We start from the raw sequence: 23,250 nt of genomic DNA, 5'->3' as shown, positions 1-23,250 counted from the left end.
TGCCGTTGTAAACAGCATCTTACCGTTCTGCCTAGCAACTAGTGACGCTGATCTCTGCTCCATGTGATTGGAGCAAAGATCAGTGTTCACTAAATGAAAGCCCAACCCCCAACAGTTAGTAACACACCCCTAGGAACACTTAACCCCTACACTGCCACCCACTGGTTAACCCCTTAACTGCCAGTGTCATTTACACAGGAATCACTGCATTTATATAGCAGTGATTGGTGTATAAATGACAATGGTCCCAAAAATGTGTCAAAAATGTCCGATGTGTCCACCATAATGTCGCAGTCACAATAAAAATCGCTGATCGCCGCCATTACTAGTAAAAAATTATAATAAAAATGCCATAAAACTATCCCCTATTTTGTAAACGCTATAACTTTTGCGCAAACCAATCAATAATCGCTTATTGCGATTTTTTTAACCAAAAATATGTAGAAGAATACGTATCGGCCTAAACTGAGGGAAAACATTTTTTTTATATATATTTTTGTGGGATATTTATTATAACAAAAAGTAAAAAATAATGCGTTTTTTTCAAATTTGTCGCTCTATTTTTGTTTATAGCGCAAGAAATAAAAACCACAGAGGTGATCAAATACCACCAAAAGAAAGCTCTATTTTTGTGAAAAAAAGGACGTCAATTTTGTTTGGGAGCCACGTCACACGACCACACAATTGTCAGTTAAAGCGACACAGTGCCGAATCGCAAAAAGTGGTGTGGTCTTTGACCAGCAAAATGGTCCAGGGCTGAAGTGGTTAAAGGAGAATTGTACAAAAAAAAAAAAAAAACAAGAATGGTTAAACCCATAAGTGCTTTTTTTTTTTTTTACCACAACTATTCCTTTATATTGACTTTTGGAATTTACAAATGCTGCAATTTAGAAATCAGATGAAAGATTTAGCGCTGGAAAACACTTTTTGATAGATAAAAAGTGCTTTTTATATACAACTTTATTGATCAGACGAAAATGAGGGATAAATGAGGAGGAATGAGGGACAGAGGGACATTGCTCCAAATCAGGGACAGTCCCTCAAAATCAGGGGCAGTTGAGAGCTATGTAAGAGGGCCAATGAGAGCTGCAGAGCTGGAGGTGTGCCTCTGTGTGAATCCAGGAAGTGAAAAGGCTGCCCACAGTTAAAATGGCTGCAGCCAGACTAGGGTTGCCACCTTTTCTTCAAGTCAAACCTGAACACTTTAGTGGCGCACAGCAATTTTCTTTTTTTTTTTTTACAGCATATACTATGCAGTACATATATTTTGTGATTAAATAACATTTCTAAGCATATGAAGTTAATCACAAGAGTCCCCTCTTACATCAGAGTCCACAGAGTTCCCCTTTTACATCTGAACTTGCAGAGTTTCCTTATACTGTAAGGCCTGATTCACACCTATGCAATTTTAGTGCTTTTTGCATTTTGCAGATTTGCACTACAGTCCATTCAACATGGTTTCCTATGGAAAACTTTCTGTAGTGCAAATCTGCAAAGTGCAAAAAGCACAAAAATGCCATAGGTGTGAATCAGGCCTAAGGGGGATCCTGGGAACCCTGATTTAAGGGGGGGGGGGGGCAATGAGAACACATTACACTCTTGGCTTAGACAGCTACAGACAGCAACCCTGCTGGGAGTCTGGTCTGAATAATGTGTCCGGGTTTCAGGTGGTCTGAAACCCGGACACATGATTCAAAACCCGAACTGTCCGGGTGAATCCGGGACAAGTGGCAACGCTATGAGTGGAGAGAGATCACAGTATATATAGAATAATATGCAAAGTGGTTGGAGGGAAGCTTCAGAGTGGAAAAGATGTTTTTTATTACAAATGATGTGAGCAGACTGCAGTTCCCCTTGAATGCACCTGGTATGTACTTAGCGTATTTAAACTAAATATTTAATTGGGCTTCAATTATAGCTCAGTAAAGGTTATTTAATTTTTTTTTCCGCACCTCCTACACCGGTGATCAGGTAATGAGATGATTTGTGTTGCTGCAACTTAATGAATCATCAGACACCTTGTGCGTGGAATTCGTTGTCCTATAATAAATAAAGTGACGAAACGTTGCAGGTTTTTTTTGTATTTGTTGAGGTTGTTATGTTCTCAGATGTCTTCAGTGTCAGGTGGAGAGTTTTATGGGACGGGTGACACAGCGGGTCCCCTTCCCCTCCCTTGTCACTCTATTTATATCCCCGTTTTGGCTGAGGTTGGCTTCCATATCGGCAACCACAGGAGCGCGACTGAACCCCTCCAGCCCCCAAAAAGACGCTCTTTTCCCATGGTGACAACACAGGTAGAGCTTGTCCTCCGCGCACACACACACACACACACACACACATAGGGATATACAATGCACAGCTTGGGAATCATATCTGCTAGACGGGTAACTTGTTAATAACTAAACCTTGCAGCTTATGATTCAAGTGAATAATGAAATGCTCTGCGTTGCCGCCTTAAATTTCACGCTGCGTTCAGTTTAGACTGCTTGAAGCATAGCTCTGGGCAACAAAATAACATTTAAATATAGGATGCAGTCAGTTGGCAGCTGTTTTTGTTTTATTATCTATTGTTCTTGTCAGCAGATTCATTATTCTTGTACCGAGCCAAGCTGTCCGGCAAAAGTCGCTGTTGGGAGGGGTTGGGGATAACCATATCTGTAGTACTGGTGAAGGAGCTTATAACGGTCAGCTCTTATGCCCTGTACATATGGTGGGACTTACTGACAACAAAATCCGTCAGATTTTTTTCCGACTGATTTCGGCCCAAACTTGTCTTGCATACACACGGTCGCACAAAGTTGTCGGAAAATCCGATCGTTCAGAACAGAACACGTACGATGGGACTATAAACGGGCCAGTAGCCAATAGCTTTTGTCCCGTAATTTATTCTGAGCATGTGTGGCACTCTGTCCGTCGGAATTGTCTACACAAGCTCGGAATTGAAACGATCGGGTTTTGTTGTCGGAAAATTTGAGATCTAGATCTCAAACTTTGTGTGTCGGAAATTCCGATGGAAAAAGTCCAATGGAGCCTACACACGATCGGATTTTCCAACAACAAGATCCGATCGCACATTTTCCACCGGAAAGTCTGACCGTGTGTACAGGGCCTTACTCTTGTATATTAACCACTTGACCTCTGAAAGTTTTACCCCCCCCTTCTGACCAGGCCATTTTTTGTTTTTGTTTTACGATAGGGCACTGCCTTACTTTGAATAAGAATTGCACGGTCGTGCGACGCTTTACCCAAATAAAATGTATGTCCTTTTTTTTCCCCATAAATAGAGCTTTCTTTTGGTGGTATTTGATCACCACTGCTGTGATCAAAATAAAAAATAACTAAGATAATATATATATATATAAATAAGACCGACAATTTTGAAAAAAAAAATATATCATTTTTTACCTTCTGCTATAAAATATAATATGTATAAATGCTTTATATGGCCCTCCTAAGGCCGTGTACACACGGGCGGATTGTCTGCCCAACTAAGTTCGTCAGACAATCCGACAGACAGTCCGTTCAAAATTTGCATGAACGGACTTGACCACACACGATGAGCAGACAGTCCGCTGAAAGCGTGCGTGATGACGTGTACAGCACGTACGACGGGACTAGAAAAACGACGTCCAATACACTGCAATGCAACCTTCGGCCGTGTAAATCCTTTCTGAGCATGCGCCATACTTAGTCCGTCCAACTTGCCTACACACGAGCGGACTGTCCGCTGAAACCAAGTTTGGACGGACAAAACCAAGTTTGAACGGACTGTCTTACGGAAATTCCATAAGACTTTGTTCGTCAGATTGTCCGCTGAAAAAGTCCGCTGAAGCCCACACACGAGCGGATTGTCCGTTGAAACACGGTTCAGCGGACTAAGTTGAACAGACAATCCGCCCGTGTGTACGCGGCCTAAGAAAAGCACTGCTCAGCGCCCTGAATATAGCAAATGAGGTTAAATATGTAGTATCAAGAAAACAATAAAACAAATGAAATTGTAACCTTAAGGGCCGGTTCACACTGCAGGCGATGCGAGGCGACACCGACTTGCCTCGCCGCGACCTGCCGCGACCTCAGCGGCAACTTGCAGATGACTTCTGTATAGAAGTCAATGCAAGTCGCCCCGAGGTCGCCCGAAAGTAGTACAGGAACCTTTTTTCTAAGTCGGAGCGACTCGAGTCGCTCCTCTCAGAACGGTTCCATTGTACAGAACGGAGGCGACTTGTCAGATCGAGGCGAGGCAAGTCGTGTCGCCTCGCATCGCCCGCAGTGTGAACCGGCTCTAAGGCTGGACTCACACTTATGGCATTTTTTGTGCTTTTTGCATTTTGCAGGTTTGCACTACAGTCCATATAACATGGTTTCCTATGGAACACGCTCTGTAGTGCAAATCTGCAAAATGCATAAAACGCTAAAAAAGCATAGATGTGAATCAGGCCTAATTCTAAAATCACAATTCAACAGCCACTAAAAAACATAAAATATGGTAAAACAAAATAAAAAAAAACACTCTCAATGACGGAGTCCCTTAAAATATTGCATAAAATATTGCAGCAGCGCTCTTGTCAAAAAAGATTGCAAGTTTCAATATAATGTTCACATGTAGAATATCGCAATGTAATTCAGTGATAGGTGACATATGTTATGCCCTGTACACACGGTTCGCAAATTCCGATGGAAAAAGTCTGATCGGATTATGTTGTCGGAAAATCCGATCATGTGTGGGCTCTATCGGACTTTTTCTGTCGGAAAAAGTTTGAGAGCTGGATGTAAAATTTTCCGACAACAAAATCCGATCGGACTTTTTCCTATCGTGTGTAGAGAATTCCGACGCACAAAGTGCCACGCATGCTTAGAAAATTTTTGGAGATGAAAGCTATTGGCTACTGGCCTCTACGTAGTCCCGTCGTACGTTTTGTACGTCACCTCGTTCCTAACGATCGGATTTTGCGACCGTGTGTATGCAAGACAAGTTTTGGCCAAAATCCGTCGGAAAAAAACTGACGGATTTTGTGGTTGGAATGTCGGACCGTGTGTATGGGGCATTAGTTGTTGATCGTGAAGAAACACCTTCCACCTATAGCAGTGGTTCTCAACTCCTGTCCTCGGGACACACTAACAGGTCAGGTTTGCAAGATAACTGAAATACATCACAGGGGATATCATTTACTGCTCAGTGATTGCAGTATTCTAGTCTGTATCTCCCCCAAGGGAAAACTATTGGGGAGATGCAGACTAGAATACTGCGATCAAACCTCGATCTAGGTATTTTTTCTTGTTTATTTTAATTATTTATTTATTTATTTATTTTTTTTTTTTTTACAAACACTTTTGTTTTCCTCTCTGCAAGGAAAGAGAAGGATACAATGTATCTTTCCTCTCCATTTACAGAGAGAGAAAAACACAGGGGCGGGATTCAGTCACAGCCTCTGCCAATCGGAGGCTACCACAGTGATCAGGTGACCCGGATTTGAGCATTCCGGGTCCCAATCTTTAATATGGGGTGCGGAGCTCTCAGTGAGCCCCCGATCTCTTTGCTGGGAGTACGCTATGTGGCGCGAGCACAAAGGGAGATACGCAATTATGCGGTCCCACAGGAAAAAAAAACCTAGTGCAGTGGGGCCGCATATATGTGTTACGCCGGTGGGAAGGAGTTAAAAATAAAGTTTGATGTTTTGTTTTTTTCTGCCTCTAAACACCCCTTCTTGGTAATAACCAAAGAATAACCTCCTGTGCTTGAGTGGTGATTTAAAGAGTAGCTCCGGGTTACTTCAGAAAAAAGTTAAAAGTTAGCAGCTACAAATACTGTGGCTGCTGACTTTTAATGTATGCACGCCTACCTATCCAGGAATCCAGTGGTCTCTTCACCCCAGCTGATTTTTCCATCAGCTCTCGGTTGCTGCCGCCGCCATTGCTTCTAAGGGGAACCTGCAGTGAAGCCTTGAGGCTTCACAACCGGTTTCCTACTGCGTATGCACGAAGCACGTTCCGCTTTCTCAATGGCCCAATGGCGGGGCAGAAGGAGAGAAGCCCAACTTCCAGGTGATCTCGTCGTGGCGCCGGCATCCATAGAGTATGGGAGGGGGATGGGTTGAGCACTGTATCAGTATCTTTTGCACCAGCCCAGAGTTCAGCTTTAAGAAATACCTTGTGATTCACCTCTGTTCAGGTACTTCCTGTTGTAAGGTCACAATGGTCGGTTCCTGTCCAATTGTTCTACTGACTTGTCACCCTGATTTACATTACCTCAAAGGAGCCCACGTTGTCAAGCATATTCCCAAATGCAAATTTACTTTAGGCATTTTCAAACTTTTTCCTTCATTGTTGTCAGAAACCATGTAACCAGGCAGAGACAGAAGTACAGTTAAATCACACTTATTTAATAATAAAAGAAAAAAGAACAAACGTAGTCAAAACATAGCCAGAGTTCAGTAACCGGATCAGATAGTCAGCCAAGCCAGAAGTCAGGGATCAAAGTAGTGGAACAGCAAGCAGGATCTGGAGCCAGAAGGGATGTCAGCAAAGCAAGTCTTGAACAGGATCTGTGATGTTGACCAAGGCGAAGGCAGAGATCCTCTGGACTGGGTGGCTTAAGTAGGCAGGACTTACGAGCAGGATATCATCAACAGCTGAGTAACTGTGGAGAGCTAGGAGCTGGCAATTAGCGAAAAGCTGAGCGGCCAGCTCAGAGAAGGAAGGGCTGAGCCCAGCCCTGACAATTGTTTTATTTTGTCATTGCTTTCAGCTAGCATTTTTGAATTAGGGGTGGTTGGGAGATGCGAGGTAAGTGAAAACAGACACCTATGCCTATGGGCCCATCTCTAGAATGGGCTGTCTCACTAGGCAATAGCAATGTGTGGAAGGAGGCAGCCAATCTTCAACACAGCATCACAGCTTTGCTAGATAAGAATGGCCAGGCAGAGTGGTGACACCCAAAGGATGTGACCAAATCAACATATGTGGGTGATATAGAAAATTACCCAAAATGTCTATGCAAAGAAGAAACATGGCAGAGCACCACAAGTTCACAGTTAGTCCAGTATAAGTTTTTAAGTATTGATTAAAAAAAATTGAAGTCACCACCAACACGTTTCGTCAACTCACGTCCACCCTTAATCGGGGATTGTGTACTGGCAGTAATAGAAGAATGCTGGATAAAAAATAGTCTAGAATTAGTATACAAGGCAGTACAGGTATGCTAACCCTAGACTACTTTTACTGTCTAGTATTTCTTCTTACTGGCAGTACTTCTTACAGGCAGTACTCAAGCCCCGATGAGTTGTGGGCCCCAAAAACAAACTAAACTTATACTAGACTTACTATAAACTTGTAGCACTCACTCCCTTTGTATCTTCTTTGCACCACTCAGGGGACCCTTAGGAAGACCCCGTATGTTCAATATCTCCCTAGTATTACTGTAGACCGCACACTTGGTTGCACTTACCTTTGAGTTTGGCCCACCACCAACCTTTCATTTTTCGCAAGCTTTGAGTCCAGCTTGTGTTTCATTGCGACTCTCCAGAGAGGTTTAGCAGAAACGCCTCCAATCCCAAGTTCAGCACAAAACTTTTCATCCTTCAACATCTTTAAAATAGTGCAAAAAATAAAATAAAAAAACGTGAGTCCCATGGAAGTCCTGCAAATGAGAAGAAATGTCCCCAACAGGCTTTTTATTGCAGACATCGCTTACCAAGACTTCGCTTGAAGAGACTGTATATAATTGGCCTGCAATTAAGGCTCGACTCGAGCTCTGGAACATAATTAGAGATGTAGTGATGGTGAATTTACCATTCCGCCCGGGGCACAGCCCTATCATATTTTATTAACTAAACTCTGTTATTTCAATTACAAAGAGCCAAAGTGAAATGACTTCCGAGCCTGAAAAGTGCTGAGAGCTTGCCAATATGTGAAAAGAAAGGGGAGAGATTGTTTGAGATGGCGTGAAGTGCCAACAGGGCAGTTCATCCTCATGCCCCCCTGAGGGACTGAAGTTGGCCACAAAGGCTCTACATAGAACTATTACCAACGTAGGAATGACATCAGGCACCCATGGGCACCCAAGGGTGGCATTGCTAGAGGGGGTCATTGAGTTTCAATATTTAGATAACATTTTTCTTCTCTTTTTTATTTTATTTTCTGGCCACTTCTGAACATTTGATGATTAAACTAGCAAAAAAAGTAAACCCAATTCAAAAATCACATGTCAGCCTTAAAGTGGTTCTAAAGGCAGAAGGTTTTATTTTGTTAATGCGTTCTATGCATTACGCTACAGAAATTTCAGTGTGCAGCAGCCCCCCTCAGAACCCCTAATACTCACCTGAACCCCATCTCGATCCAGTGATGTTGCACGAGTGACTCTGGACTCTGCCTCCTTATTGGCTGAGACACCCAGCGGGCACCATTGGCACCCGCTGCTGTCAATCAAAGTCAGTAAGCCAATGAAGAGAAGAGAAGGGGCAGGGCTGAGCCACGGCTCCATGTTTGTATGGACACAAGGAGCAGCGGCTCGGCTCGGGTGCCCCCATAGCAAGTTGCTTGCTGTGGGGGCACTCAGCAGAAGGGCAGAAGCCAGGAGTGATGGCGAGGGACATGGAAAGAGGAGGATCCGGGCTGTCCTGTGCAAAACCACTGCACAGAGCAGATAGGTATGACATATTTTTTTATTTTTAACAAGACTTTAGTATCACTTTACCCCTTTTCTACAGGGATATGTCCTTACGCTGCGACTTATCATGCAACTTGCAACACATAACGTTGCATAACAAGTCAAAACACATTAATTTCAATGCTATTAGATTTGGATTGAACTGGATTGGGTTGGATTGGATTGGTGGATGGCAATGTTGTTGGACTGGATTGGATTGGTGGACTGCAACACTATTGGATTGGGCTGGATTGGATTGGAGGACTGTGACACTGTTGGATTGGATTTGATGGAACTGGTGGACTGTATCACTGATGGACTGGTTTGGATTGGTGGACTGCAACACTATTGGACTGCATTGTATTGGTGAACTGTAAAACTATAACAATGGATTTGATTAGATTATTGGACTTTAAAGCCACGTACACACAATCGGATTTTACGGCGGGAATTGTGAGATGACAGGCTGTTGGCGGATTTTCTGCGGGCAAAAATGTTGGATGGCAGGCTTTAAAATTTTCCACAAACAAATGTCTGTTGTCTGATTTTCTGAGCGTGTTTACACAAGTCCATCGGACAAAAGTCCAAAGTACAAACACGCATGCTTGGAAGCAAGGACGAGCCAGAAGCGGTCGGTCTTGTAAACTAGCATTTGTAATTGAGAATTACAGAGAATCCACCCAGAAAAAATGTATTAAAAGCCAGCAGCTATAAATACTACAGCTGCTGACTTTTAATAAATGGACACTTACCTTTCCTGGGGTCCAGCGATGCCGGCAGCCGAGGCCAATCTATTGCTTGGCTCTCGGCAGCTGCCATTCTCAGTGAAGAAATGAGGAAATGAAGTGTTGCGGCTTCACTTCCCGGTTCCCTGCTGTGCATGCGCGAGTCGCGCAGAACAATGGGAGTGGTCCGCGCTGTCTCTGGGACCCGTGTGTGTCCCAGCAGACAGTGCGCCGGGACAGAAAGAGGCATAGACTCCCGTGGGAGTCTATGCCCGGAAGTGGGTGCAAATACCTGTCTTAGACAGGTATCTGCACCTCCCTCCCCCCTGAAAGGTGCCAACTGTGGCACTGAAGGGGGGGGGAGGGTTCTGATATGTGGAAGTTCCACTTTATGGTGGAACTCCGCTTTAACTTTGGTGACGTGGCAAATTATGAAATCTGGAAATGCAGCGCACGATTCTCTTCTTCTTTAGGCTGGGTTCACACCGCTGCGGGGGGAGATCCGGATGTGATTCGCACAGCAAATCACATCCGATCTCCGTAGCGCTGCGAGTTCAGCCATACAGATAGTATGGCTGAACTCGCAGCGGTCCCGCAACAAACTCGCACGGGACCCTTTTTTGGGTCCGCAACGGAATCGGATCGCATGGGGGTTCACACCATGCGATCCGATTCCTGTGCGAGTCGGCAGATCGCACTGCGATATGCCGACGGATCTGGGGGTGTCATTAACATAACATTGACACCCCCAGCCGTCCGCATAGGGCAGTGTGAACTGCCGGCGGGAGGTGTGCGATGCGGGAAAACGCCGCGGATTCGCGGCGTTCCCGCATCGCAGCAATGTGAACCTAGCCTTAATGGGATAATAATGAAGTTGCTTTGCTGGTGATACTGATGGAGTTATTGCAAACACATTTTTAAAGGCTTTTTTTTTCTAGTGATATCAAAAATAATATTATTATGCTTGTTATTTTTATTTGGGCAAGTTACCACAACATCATTATCCTGGAGTTTTTAAGATCAAAAATACAAATGTTGGTGTCCCTTGTTAATTTTACATTGTATTTTTTTTAAATGTAACTGCCGACTCCCAAACTGTCATTTGAAGTAAAACACACAGCCAAGTATTATTCTCCACAGTTTTTTTTATTGTGCATTAAAAAAATAAAACAAATAGAATTAGACATGCTATCTGCCAATAGAACTTAACCAAAAAGTGCAATCTATGCATCCAAAAATATAGAAAATATACCAAATCAAATCATTATTATTCAACCAAAAAAAATGTAATAAAAGCCTCATGCATGTGCCCTGCTTTTTAATAAAGGGGGTGAACAATGCCAAGATTTGGTGAAAGCAGGGGTCCGTCATCTGGAGATAATTCCAAAAATCATCCGGATTATTTTCCTGGAGCTCCCGCAGCAAAGGCATATGATATAATTGGTCACAATTAATAAAGCAACCAATTTTTTGTCCAAGAAATCCTCCTCCTCCTGTTCCTGGACTAGACTTGAGTCAAAGCAATAACTCCAAAGCCAATAATAAATAACACCTTAACTCCTCCAATTTCGCAACATGTCTGGTTGGCGAATGACCGCTCAGAAACAAACTGAAAAGTGCGAAATGAAAAGTGCGAAATGAAAAGTCCAAAGTGAAAAGCACGAATCAACACTCACCAAACTACTTCTACTAACACAAAATTAGCAGAAGGAGCACAAAGGGTGGCGCCTGACAATTGAACTTCCTCTTTTTTGGTTCGTAGTACATCTAGTACGTCATTACGTTCGTGTTTGTTGGCCGACAATTGTGTACCGCTTGTATGCAAGACAAAATCCAGGCACATACCTTTGGACAAAAGTCAGAGGTTTTCTCTGCAAAAAATCCGATCGTGTGTACAAGGCTTAAGACTCTTGGATTTGATTGGACTGCATTGGTGGAGTATAACACTATTAAGCCCCATACACACTATCAGATTTTCTGCAGATTTTTTCCTTCAGATTTACCAAAACCATATAATATGAGGTCAAACCTTAGGAGTTTCAATGTGTATGCAATCAGGCAGGCCCTTCCACTACATGGTTTTGGTAAATCTGAAAACAAAAATCAGCAGAAAATCTGATAGTGTGTATGGGGCTTTAGACTGGATTGTATTGGTGGACTGCAACACAATTGGATTGGATTGGAATGGACTGGATTGGTGGACTGCAACACAATTGGATTGGATTGGAATGGACTGGATTGGTGGACTGCAACACCAATTGGACAATCCTAGGGTTTGAGAACTACTAATGCTGCGTACACACAACCAGACTTTCTGGCAGAATAGGTCCGACGGTCATCCTGACGGACTTTCGGCGGAGTTCCGACTGACTTTCCAAACGAACGGACTTGCCCACACAGGAGCGGACTAAATCTGTTCGAAAGTCAGTTTGTTTTGAACATGATGATGTAAACGGGACTAAAAAAGGAAGTTCAATAGCCAGTAGCCAATAGGTTCCCTTGCATCGTATTTGGTCTGTCGGACCAGCATACAGACAAACGGTTTTCCTGATTTTAGTCTGTCGGAATTGAGTCCATCAGATAGATTTGAAACATGTTCTATTTCTAGGTCCATCTGATTTTTTTTTTTTAAACGATCGGACTAGCCCACACGCGATCAGATTGTGTGATGGACTAATCCCTTCAGACCTTGTCTGCCGGAAATCCGGTCGTGTGTACGCGTCATTATTCATTCCTTCACATTTTGCCTACTATTCCATCCAACTGAACTCACTTGAGTTCCAACAAATTCAGATGTAATAATCTTCTGAAACCATATAATGTGTATTTGTGAATGTTATTAGAGCTCTTTTATGTAAGTCAGCTGTTATTTATTGTAATTTTAGTGGCTCTTTAATGAAACTTTAAGCCTGCTTTAGCTGGTGTTTGTACAAGGATCAATTTTATAAGTAAGCAATATGTTTAATCCCTTGACAATAGATATTATGTCATCTTCTCCTGTGACCTAAATCAACCAGTTTTGCTTCAGGCTGTGCGGAGCGGCTCGCAAGCCGGGGGTCCGGTGCGTCCCCATACACCATTTCAGGTCCGAATAAGGTCTGAATTTTTGGCTGAATTCGAACCTGAAATAGAACCAAAGACGCACAGGACTCTTCTGCTGTGCCCTCTGCGGCAGCCCCAGCAATGTGTGAATCGGCTCCATTGAGAGTCGGTCACACTCTCCTATCATGCGAACTGGATGCGGGGAAACCCGCATCCATTTTGCAATAGTGTGAACCCAGCCTAAATATGGATCCTTTAAATAGGGTTTAGGTTAGGGTTTAGGGTTAAGGGTTAGGGTTAAGGGTTAGGGGTTAGGGTTAGGGTTTAGGGTTAGGGTTTAGGGTTAGGGTTTAGGGGTTAGGGGTTAGGGCTTAGGGTTTAGGGTTAGGGTTTCCCATTGAAAAACAAGGTTAGGACTCAGGGATTTGATAAGGGACCTCCCACAAAGGTCAAAGGTCAGGAGGCGTGTCCCCCAGAGGTCAAAAGTCAAGTGTTGGGCTGACCCACCCCCAGCAAAGTGTTCCGCCTACCCCAACTAAGTCGGGGCATGAACAAGTCGGGGTAAGTGCTTTGGAATTATATATATTGTGGGGAAAATAATTATTTGATCTTCTGAAGATTTTGTACGTTTGTCCACTTATAAAGAAATGAAGGGTCTATACTTTTTATCATAGGTGTATTTTATATGATAGAGACAGAATAGTTACCAAAAATCCATAAAAAAAACACATGATACAAATGTTATAAATTGAGTTGCAGTTCAGTGAGTAAAATAAGTATTTTATCCCCAAGCAACCAACAATAATTCTGGCTCCCACAGACTGGCTACAGTAGGTGCTCATGTGGTACACAGATTAGTCCTTTCAGTTTAAAGAGGGATTCCACCTGCAAAAAAAATATTAAAAGCCAGCAGCTATAAATACTACAGCTGCTGACTTTTAATAAATGGACACTCACCTGTCCCAGGGTCCAGCGATGTCGGCAGCCGAGACCGATCGATCGATCGGGTCTCGGCTGCTGCCGCCACCATTCTGGGTGAGGGAATCAGGAAGTGAAGCATTGCGGCTTCACTTCCTGGTTCCCTACTGCGCATGCGCGAGTCGCGCAGCGCACTAGGAGTGGTCAGCGCTGTCTCTGGGACCCGTGTGTGTCCCAGCAGACAGTGCGGCGGGACAGGAAACAGCATAGACTCCCGTGGAAGTCTATGCCCGGAAGTGGGTGCAAACACCTGTCTTAGACAGGTATCTGCACCCCCCTCCCCCCTGAAAGGTGCCAAATGTGACACCGGAGGGGGGGAGGGTTCCGATGAGCGGAAGTTCCACTTTAGGGTGGAACCCCGCTTTAAGAAGGTGCTCCTATTGACAACTCGTTATGAGTATAAAAGACACCTGTCCACAGAATCTCTTCCCTCCAATCCTCACCATCATGGGCAAGACCAAAGAGCTGTCAAAGGACTTCAGGGACAAGATTGTAGACCTGCACAAGGCTGGAATGGGCTACAAGACCATCAGCAAGAAGCTTGGTGAGAAGGAGACAACTGTTGGAGTGATTATTCACAAATGGAAGAAATACAAAATAACCATCCATCGCCCTCGGCCTGGAACTCTATGCAAGATTTCGCTTCATGGGGTGAGGATGATCATGACAAAAGTGAGGGATCAGCCCAGAAATAGACGTGAGGAGCTTGAGAATGATCTCAAGGCAGTTGGAACCACAGTCACTAAACAAACCATTGGTAACACAATACGCCGCCATAAATTGAAATCCTGCAGAGCCCACAAGGTCCCCCTCCTCAAGAAGGCACATGAACAGGCCAGTCTGAAGTTTGCCAATCAACATCTAAATGATTCAGAGAAGGATTGGGAGAAGGTGCTATGGTCAGATGAGACCAAAATTGAGCGCTTTGGCATTAACTTAACTCATCGTGTTTGGAGGAAGAAAAATGCTGACTATGACTCTACGAACACCATCCCTACAGTCAAGCACGGAGGTGGAAACATTATGCTTCGGGGGTCTTTCTCTGCTAAAGGCACAGGCCGACTTTGCTGCATCAAGGGGCCAATAGACGGGGTCATGTATTGTAAAATCTTAGATGACAACCTTCTTCCCTTAGCCAGAACACTGAAGATCAGTCATGGATGGGTCTTCCAGCATGACAATGACCCAAAAGATACCTCCAAGGCAAGAAAGGAGTGGCTCAAGAAGAAGCTCATTAAGGTCATGGAGTGGCCTAGCCAGTCTCCAGACCTTAATCCTATAGAAAATTTATGGAGGGAGCTGCCAAGTGACAGCCAAGAAACCTTAAGGATTTAGAGAAGATCTGTAAAGAAGAGAGGACCAAAATCCCTCCTGAGATGAGTGCAAACCTGGTCACCAACTACAAGAAACGTCTGACCTCTGTGATTGCCAACAAGGGTTTCTCCACCAAGTGTTTTGCTTGGGGATCAAATACTTATTTTTATTCACTGAACTGCAACTTATTTTATAACATTTGTATCGTGTCGTTTTTCTGGATTTTTGGTTGATATTCTGTCTCTATCACTTAAAGAGGAGCTGCACCTTAAAAAAAAATATTAAAAGCCAGCAGCTACAAATATTGCAGCTGCTGACTTTTAATAAATTGACACTTACCTGTTCCAGGGTCCAGCGATGTCGGCGGCAGATGACGAGCGATGGCTCGTCTCTCTGCTGCCCCCGCCGCCATCCTCTGTCAGGGAATCGGGAAGTGAAGCGTTGCGGCTTCACTGCCCGGTTCCCTACTGCGCATGCGCGAGTCCCGCTGCGCGTCTCTGCTGGTCCCTGCTGTGTCCTGGGAACTGTGTGTTTCCCAGAACACAACGGGGGGCGGGGCATCTGCGGCGGTCTGCAGCGGTCTGTCCCGGAAGTGGGTGCAGATACCTGGATTATCCAGGTAACTGCACCCCCCTCCCCCCTGAAAGGTGCCGATTGTGGCACCGGAGGGGGGGAGGGATCAGATGAGCGGAACTTCAACTTTAGGGTGGAGAAACGCTTTAAAATACACCGATGATTAAAATGATAGATTCTTAATTTCTTTGTAAGTGGGCAAAAGTACAACATCTGCAGGGGATCAAATAATTATTTTCCCCACTGTGTGTCCTCCCACCTTGGCGGATTTTATCGACTCGATCAACTCTGCAGACTATAACACCCCTATGTTTTATTTTTCTTAATTAGGCCGAGGTTATTATCAAGGTTCAATTGGTCGACCTCATAACTCTTCCTAGAGTTTACAATTTCCTTACCCCCCCCCCATCACAATCCAAGCTCCACCCCCTCTTCTAGGGTAAATGCCCTTTGTGCCCCATTATTATAAAGGTCCGCTTTAACTCAACTAGTAACATGCCCATCTCTCCGCATTGCTGTACAAACTTTTATCCAGGGGAGGGGAGGAAGGCCCTGAGGGTTCATTAAATTGAACTTATGAGACGTACAATCGGCATTATAGCTCTGATGACATGAAAGGAGAGAAGAAAACATTTCTGCAGGATCCGCCCGGATGCACTTTAGAAAAGCAGAAACAAGAGGAGAAAATAATCAAGACTCCTGGGACTTAGTTAAGTGTTGAAAACTGTATTTAAAAAAAAAAAGGTTTACTAGCTTGTAACTTCCATATTAACGTTCTGGCAGTCTTCCCTGCAAAATGAGTTTGTTCTTACTTCTAACTTTCAGAAACGAAAAATCTGGTTGAACCTACAAATAGTAAAATAAAATACCTTCTCATGACTTTTCCTTGTAGCCCTTTGTACTACTGCTTAAAGTGGACCTTTCAATAACTTTAAAAGTCTGTAAGGATATTCCAGATACAGTATACAACATATTACAAGATACAGCAACAGTATAATTTTGTAAAACATAAAAGAGCTGCATTTCATCATTAAAAAGTCATTCTTGAATACCAGTCCAATTACTTTGCCTAGGCTGAGATGATGTCATCAGTCTGCTGCAGGCAGGAGAAGGTATTTCCTCAGTCTCCTTCCCTCCAGTGATCAGACTGCAACAGTGTTACTTTGCAGCAAGGGACAAGGTGAGAAGCTCCAGCAGGGGGCTGATCTGTATTGGACATTTGTGAACACAGCCAAGAACTTCACAGGGCAGGATTTATGTGATTCTGCTGAGTCCATCCTAGTGCCGGAAGTGGAGGGTGATTCTGGATGATGCCCAAACTAAGATGGTGGAGAGAAAAGAAAATTAAGATATTATCAATTGTTGTACTGTGACCTTTGTGAGAAATAATATCATTTAGTGTACATCAGTGTTTCTCAATTCCAGTCCTCATGGCCCACTAACAGGTCATGTTTTCAGGATTTCCCTCAGATGAAACAGCTGGGGTAATTACTAAGGCAGTGAAACTGATCAAATCACCTGTGCAAAATAATGGAAAGCCTGAAAACATGACCTGTTAGTGGGCCATGAGGACTGGAATTGAGAAACACTGGTGTACATGTACCCTGCTTCACATGGAAATAAATAAATAATCATTTTTTTAAAATGATATAAATATATATATATATATATATATATATATATATATATATACAGTATCCCACAAAAGTGAGTACACCCCTTACATTTTTGTAAATATTTTATATCTTTTCATGTGACAACACTGAAGAAATTACACTTTGCTACAATGTAAAGTAGTGAGTGTACAGCTTGTATAACAGTGTAAATTTGCTGTGCCCTCAAAATAACTCAACACACAGCCATTAATGTCTAAACCGCTGGCAACAAAAGTGAGTACACCCCTAAGGGGGGACAGCAAATTTACACTGTTATACAAGCTGTACACTCACTACTTTACATTGTAGCAAAGTGTAATTTCTTCAGTGTTGTCACATAAAAAGATAGAATAAAATATTTACAAAAATGTGAGGGGTGTACTCACTTTTGTGAGATACTGTATATATACTGTATACACTGAGCATACTTTTGTATTTGCCCCTATTTATCATAAACTTAATGTAAAGATCTATAACTTTTTCTATGTACACAAAAGGCCTATTTCTCTCAAATATTGTTCACAAATCTGTCTAAATCTTCTCCTTTGCAGAGATAATCCATTGACCTCACAGATGTGGTATATCAAGATGCCCGATTAGACAGGATGATTATTGCACAGGTGTACCTTAGGCTGGCCACAATAAAAGGCCACTCTTAGAGCCGGTTCACACAGGGGCGACACGACTTCCAGGACGACTTTGTGAGGCAACTTGAAGACGACTTGAACACGACTTAGACACGACCTGGGGCGACTTACAACACGACTTTAAGTCGCCCCAGGCCAGGTGACTTTTGCCGTGGCCAATCAGAGAATGAGCTCTGAAGGGGGAACTCCACGCCAAATTTATGAAAAAAATTTGGCATGGGTTCCCCCTCCGAGAGCATACCAGACCCTTAGGTCTGGTATGGATTCTAAGGGGAACCCCCTACGCCGAAAAAACGGTGTGGGGGTCCCCCCCAAATCCACACCAGACCCTTATCCGAGCACGCTACCCCTCCTGAGCCGTACCAGGCCGCGTGCCCTCAACATGGGGGGTGATGAGGACAAGGGCCTCTTCCCGACAACCCTGGCCGTTGGTTGTCGGGGTCTGAAGGCGGGGGGCTTATCGGAATCCGGGAGCCCCCTTTAATAATAATAATACAATGTACCCCTACCCATTCACCTGTAAAAAAAAGTAAAAAAAAAAAAATAACACACAAGGGTTAAAATAGTTTATTGCACAGCTCCGGGGGTCTTCTGTCCGTCCGCTATCTTCTGCTAGCTTTTTTGCTAGCGGAGGAGCCCGGCTTTCTTCTTCGCCATCGCCCTCTTCTTCCGACTTCGGGGGTCTTGTCCCCCTCTTCGGTTCTTCTTGCCGGGCCACCGCGCCTTCTGTTGACGTTTTCTGTTCTTCTCTTCAGATGTTGCCTCGTCGCTCCCTCCACATCCTCTGGGACTGTGACATCATAATGGGCGGGGACATCATCGGGTGATGTCCCTATATAAGTCGCTGCGCGCCGCGTGCCTGCCATTGTGAGCGGAGGGAGCGACGAGGCAACATCTGAAGAGAAGAAGAGAAGAAGAAGAGAAGAACAGAAGACGGCGACAGAAGACAGGGCCACCGCCTGTAAAAGAGCTAGAAGAAGGAGCGGTGGCCCGGCAAGAAGATCCGAAGAGGGGGACAAGACCCCCGAAGTCGGAAGAAGAGGGCGACGGCGTAGAAGAAAGCCGGGCTCCTCCGCTAGCAAAAGAGCTAGCAGAAGATAACAGATGAGTCCGGCGAGTAGACCCCCGAAGACGGACAGAAGACCCCCGGAGCTGTGCAATAAACTATTTTAACCCTTGTGTGTTGTTTTTTTTTTACTTTTTTTTTACAGGTGAATGGGTAGGGGTACATTGTACCCCATACTCATTCACATAGGGTGGGGGGCCGGTATCCGGGGGCCCCCTTATTAAAGGGGGCTCCTGGATTCGGATAAGCCCCCGCCCGCAGACCCCGACAACCAACGGCCACAGTTGTCGGGAAGAGGCCCTTGTCCTCATCAACATGGGGACAAGGTGCTTTGGGGTGGGGGGGCTCAGGAGGGGGGGGCGCACGCTCGTCCCCACCCCCTTTCCTGGCCAGCCCGGTAGCGTGCTCGGATAGGGTCTGGTATGGATGTGGGGGGGACCCTCACCCATAGGGGGTTCCCCTTAGAATCCATACTAGACCTAAGGGCCTGGTATGCTCTCAGAGGGGGAACCCACGCCAATTTTTTTTCATAAATTTGGCGTGGAGTTCCCCCTTCAGAGCTGATAATTCTGTGAGAGTCGCCTCCATATAGACGGAGATCCGACTTGTAGGCGACCTCCATTGAAATCAATGGATACCAGTCGCCTACAAGTCATATTGAAGTAGTACAGGAACCTTTTCTGAAGTCGGAGCGACTTCAGTAGTGTGCATTAAGACGGCTCTCATTCACTTACATTGATTTTTACATGTAGTCCGACCTGAGGCGACTAGGGGCAACCTGAAGTCGGATCTAAGTCGCCCCTGTGTGAACCGGCTCTAAAATGTGTAGTTTTATCACACAGCACAATGCCACAGATGTCGCACGTTTTGAGGAGACATACAATTGGCATGCTGACTGCAGGAATGTCCACCAGAGCTGTTGCCCTTGAATTGAATGTTCATTTCTCTACCTAAGGCTTTTGAGAGAATTTGGCAGTACATCCAACTGGCCTCACAATCGCAGACCACGTGTAACCACACACATAGAGTTTGATTATATTTATACCAAGCGAAATGAGGCCATGCCCGAAGTGTGGCGAGAGAAGCGAAGCCATGAGGGGCCCACTATTGGAACGCATATGGCGGTGTCACACATGCGCTCTTCAGTGAGTAGCAAAATTTGATAGGTAGCCGAATGTGACTTGACTGACTGCGGTGGAGAGGAACTCAGAACGAGGCCTGGAACGCTGGTGTTGTGAGCAGGACAAGGACGGATGACGTCACTGGCAAGCGACGCGTTTCCCGAGCATGCGCACAGCGAGTGAAATGGCAGTCGTGCTCCTTTATCACACCACCAGCGTTCCAGGCCTCGTTCTGAGTTCCTCTCCACCGCAGCCGGCCCCTACTACAGCGGAGCAGCAGTAAGAAGCAAACCTTCTGATTAATCATGCTCAGTTTGGATATACCCTCTAAACTTGGTTCCAGTCAGTTTTTAAGGCCTCTTTACAAAGGTGGATGGGGGATGGTAAAAGGAGATAGATGAGCTGCAGTTTTACTTCCCCTTTCCACTGCCCAGCTGCAAGTTAATATGACCAATGGCCATGTTGGCACACACTGCCGCGGTCGCAGTGTGGCAAAATTTATTCCGCAGGCCAAGTTTGACAGGCAGTATCTCCAAGCCACCAAAAAGCAGTCCACTTCGGATTGCTTTTCAAATCGGTAGCAATGATGACTGCACATGTAGATGAGCACTAACAGCTTAAAAACACCTGCTGTGTGTTTATAATAGTTTCTATGGAGAGCACAAACCTGGTAGGCCTATAAGATTTGGCTCTCCATAGAAGATAAAGCAGAAGGAATGTGCCCCTGGTATAAATTTTGAAGATACATTTCTCCATAAAACCTGTAACTACAGAGGTGAATGGGGACTTTTACTATGTGTTCACAATATGCAAATACTTTAGTGTGCACAGTCTGGACACAGGTTCACTTTACCCTTACAACCAACTTTGACCTACAGGTAAGCCTTAATCTAGGTCCAAGAAATATCTCCTAAACCGTGTAGTCATTTGGCGAAAGACAAGCACCGCTGTCTACGGCGCATGCACCGTAGACAGCGGCGCGCAGGCGCACTGAGCACTCCGCGGTCAACGGCGATATGCCGCGAGTGGCGGCTCTCGTGCGCATGCGCGGGAGTGACGTCATTGCGGCTTCGCCGAATGACAGCGGCGGAGCAGCGAGACCCACCGAGAAGATGGATGCGCCAGACTACAGGGGACAGCAGTGACTTCGCTGGCTCCTGTGTCAGGTAAGTGACACATAATGGGCTACTATGCGATGCATAGTAGTCCATTATGCTTTACCTTTGCAGGGAATGAAGGAGGAAGTAAACTCATCAGGGTTTACTTCCTCTTTAAGATGAAATTGGCAAATTCACAGGGATTAGTAGATTAATGTGGAACTTCACTCGCCCCAATAAACATTGATTGTTTTTAATCCTCATGCTGCTAGCATTAGTGAATTGAGAGCAAAGTATTGGGGCAGCACAGTGGTGTAGTGCCTAGCAGCAAAAGGGGTGCTGGTTCAAATCCTAACCACGGCACTACCCGCCTGTTCTCCCTGTGCCTGCATGAATTTCCCCTGGGTACCCCGGGTTCCCCCCACGCTCCAAAGACATGCTGGTAAGCTAATTGGATTCTGTCCAAATTGGCCCTAGTATAAATGTGATAGCGCCTCTCCTGTCACACGATTGTGAAAGCCTGAGGGATTCCACACTGGAGTGGTGCGTTGGCAGGACGCTCAAAAAAGTCCTGCAAACAGCATCTTTGAGGCTGTACAGCGCCCCTGCCCACTGAGCCCTTTTCTCACCTGTTAGCGGGGGGTTAAAAGCGATTTACTGCCGACGCTCGCCCGCCCCAGTGTGGGGGTGCCCTTAGGGACCTTAGATTGTAAGCTCCTTGAGGGCAGGGACTGATGTGAATGTACAATGTATATATAAAGCCCTGCGTAAATTAACTGCACTATATAAGTACCTGAAATAAATAAATGATATCATATTTATTTGCTTATAAAAAAAAAAAATTCCATGATGTAAATGCTACATGAATCATCTGCCCTTACTCAAAATGGCCATGGCCAGAAACGATAGGGGGTGCTTTTCAAAGTGATTTCTCATAAAAAAAAAAAACATGAAGACATAAATGGAAGGCGGAGATTGCTTTGAATATTAAAAATTAATTAGATAGTGTTTTTGGTTTGTGGTGCTCAGATAGAGTGAAGATTCACTTTAAGGACCGGGCTACAGAAGCTGGTCATGGTGGGCATTTTATAGCACCTGAAATGACTTGTTATCTTGGATTTCTATTATGAAATAAATATTTGTAGTGAGGGGAGGAAGGAAGGGATAAAAGGAAAAGATGGATTGTTTATTTAAAAATTAATATATGTCCTTTTTTTTCTGCTTGTTTCCAGATACAACAGTATTGGAACATTTTCAATAGGATCTATAACAAAGTTCTGATATAGTGGCCCTCAAGAAAGACATTGTCTTCTCATCATGGAGCCAGACTTGGACAATAAAAGGAAGAAGCAACATGGCAACATCCTCCTGGAACATATTAACAGGATGCGTGAGTCCTCCGAGCTCATCGACATTGTGCTGGTGGCAGAGGGGCGCAGATTTCCATGCCACCGGGTCGTGTTGTCTTCCTTCAGTCCCTATTTTAAGGCGATGTTCACCTGCGGCTTGGTGGAATGTAACCAGACTGAGGTCACCCTTCATGATATCACTGCTGCCAGTGTCTCAATTATTTTAGAATACATGTATACCTCCCAACTCTACATAAACAATCTTACTGTCCAAGGGGTGGCCACTGCCGCCTACTGCATGCAGATGGATGACATTTTCCGGATGTGTCAGAATTACATGGTGGATCACATGGATGCCTCAAACTGCATTGGGATTTATTACTTTGCTAAGCAGATCAGTGCAGATGACTTAGAGACAAGGTCCAAGAAATATTTATACCAGCACTTCTCTGAAGTAGGCCTACACGAAGAGGTACTAGAGGTTGGCTTTGATCAGTTGATGACCATGATCGTCTCCGATGACCTCAACGTTTCTCGTGAAGAGAGCATCTTGGATCTGGTTCTGCGATGGGTAAACCATGACAGAAACCTACGATCGGAGCACCTTATAGATCTCTTGAAACAAGTTAGATTAGTACTGGTCAACCCGTCTTTTCTCCGAGAAGCCAGAAAGAGGAACACTGTGCTTCTGTGCAACGCTCAGTGCTACGACATGGTTGAACAAGCCTTAGAGACCATTGAAAAATCCACCCAGGTTTCTCTGAACCTTCGCTATGGAATGGAGACCACAGACCTTCTCCTTTGTCTGGGCAACAATGCCTCGGGCATTAGGTCAAAATATGGAAACTACGGGGATTCCAGCTTCTGTTTTGCTCCAACGACAGGGAAGATCTGTTATATTCCTTCGCCGAAACAAGGAGAAGTTTTGGGCTTGGTCTCTGCTGGTGTAGTCACAGAAAATAATGATATCATTTTGGCCGGGGAAGCGACGGCTACGAGACTGGCCAGACAGAAGGAAAGACGCGTTGAGCTCTGCAGG

The 23,250-nt window shown here is 44.7% G+C and overlaps 1 protein-coding gene across 1 annotated transcript in view; it reads left to right on the top strand.

The window, feature by feature from the left end:
* The first annotated feature begins 2,192 nt into the window (after window positions 1–2,192).
* The window catches only part of KBTBD12 (kelch repeat and BTB domain containing 12), a 132,847-nt gene continuing 111,789 nt past the window's right edge, over window positions 2,193–23,250 (top strand). The window contains exons 1-2 of the mRNA XM_077451734.1: window positions 2,193–2,294; window positions 22,095–23,249. Of these exons, the coding sequence (XP_077307860.1) occupies window positions 22,180–23,249 (1,070 nt within the window). The 5' untranslated portion in view covers window positions 2,193–2,294; window positions 22,095–22,179. The remainder of the gene's footprint in view (window positions 2,295–22,094; window position 23,250) is intronic.

This window comes from Lithobates pipiens, unplaced genomic scaffold, assembly GCF_037356315.1.
Source record: "Lithobates pipiens isolate NorthernLeopardFrog02 unplaced genomic scaffold, aLitPip1_a1.2 Scaffold_23, whole genome shotgun sequence".
Classification (NCBI taxonomy): Eukaryota; Metazoa; Chordata; class Amphibia; order Anura; family Ranidae; genus Lithobates; species Lithobates pipiens.
This window is presented reverse-complemented; position numbering and strand designations above follow the sequence as displayed.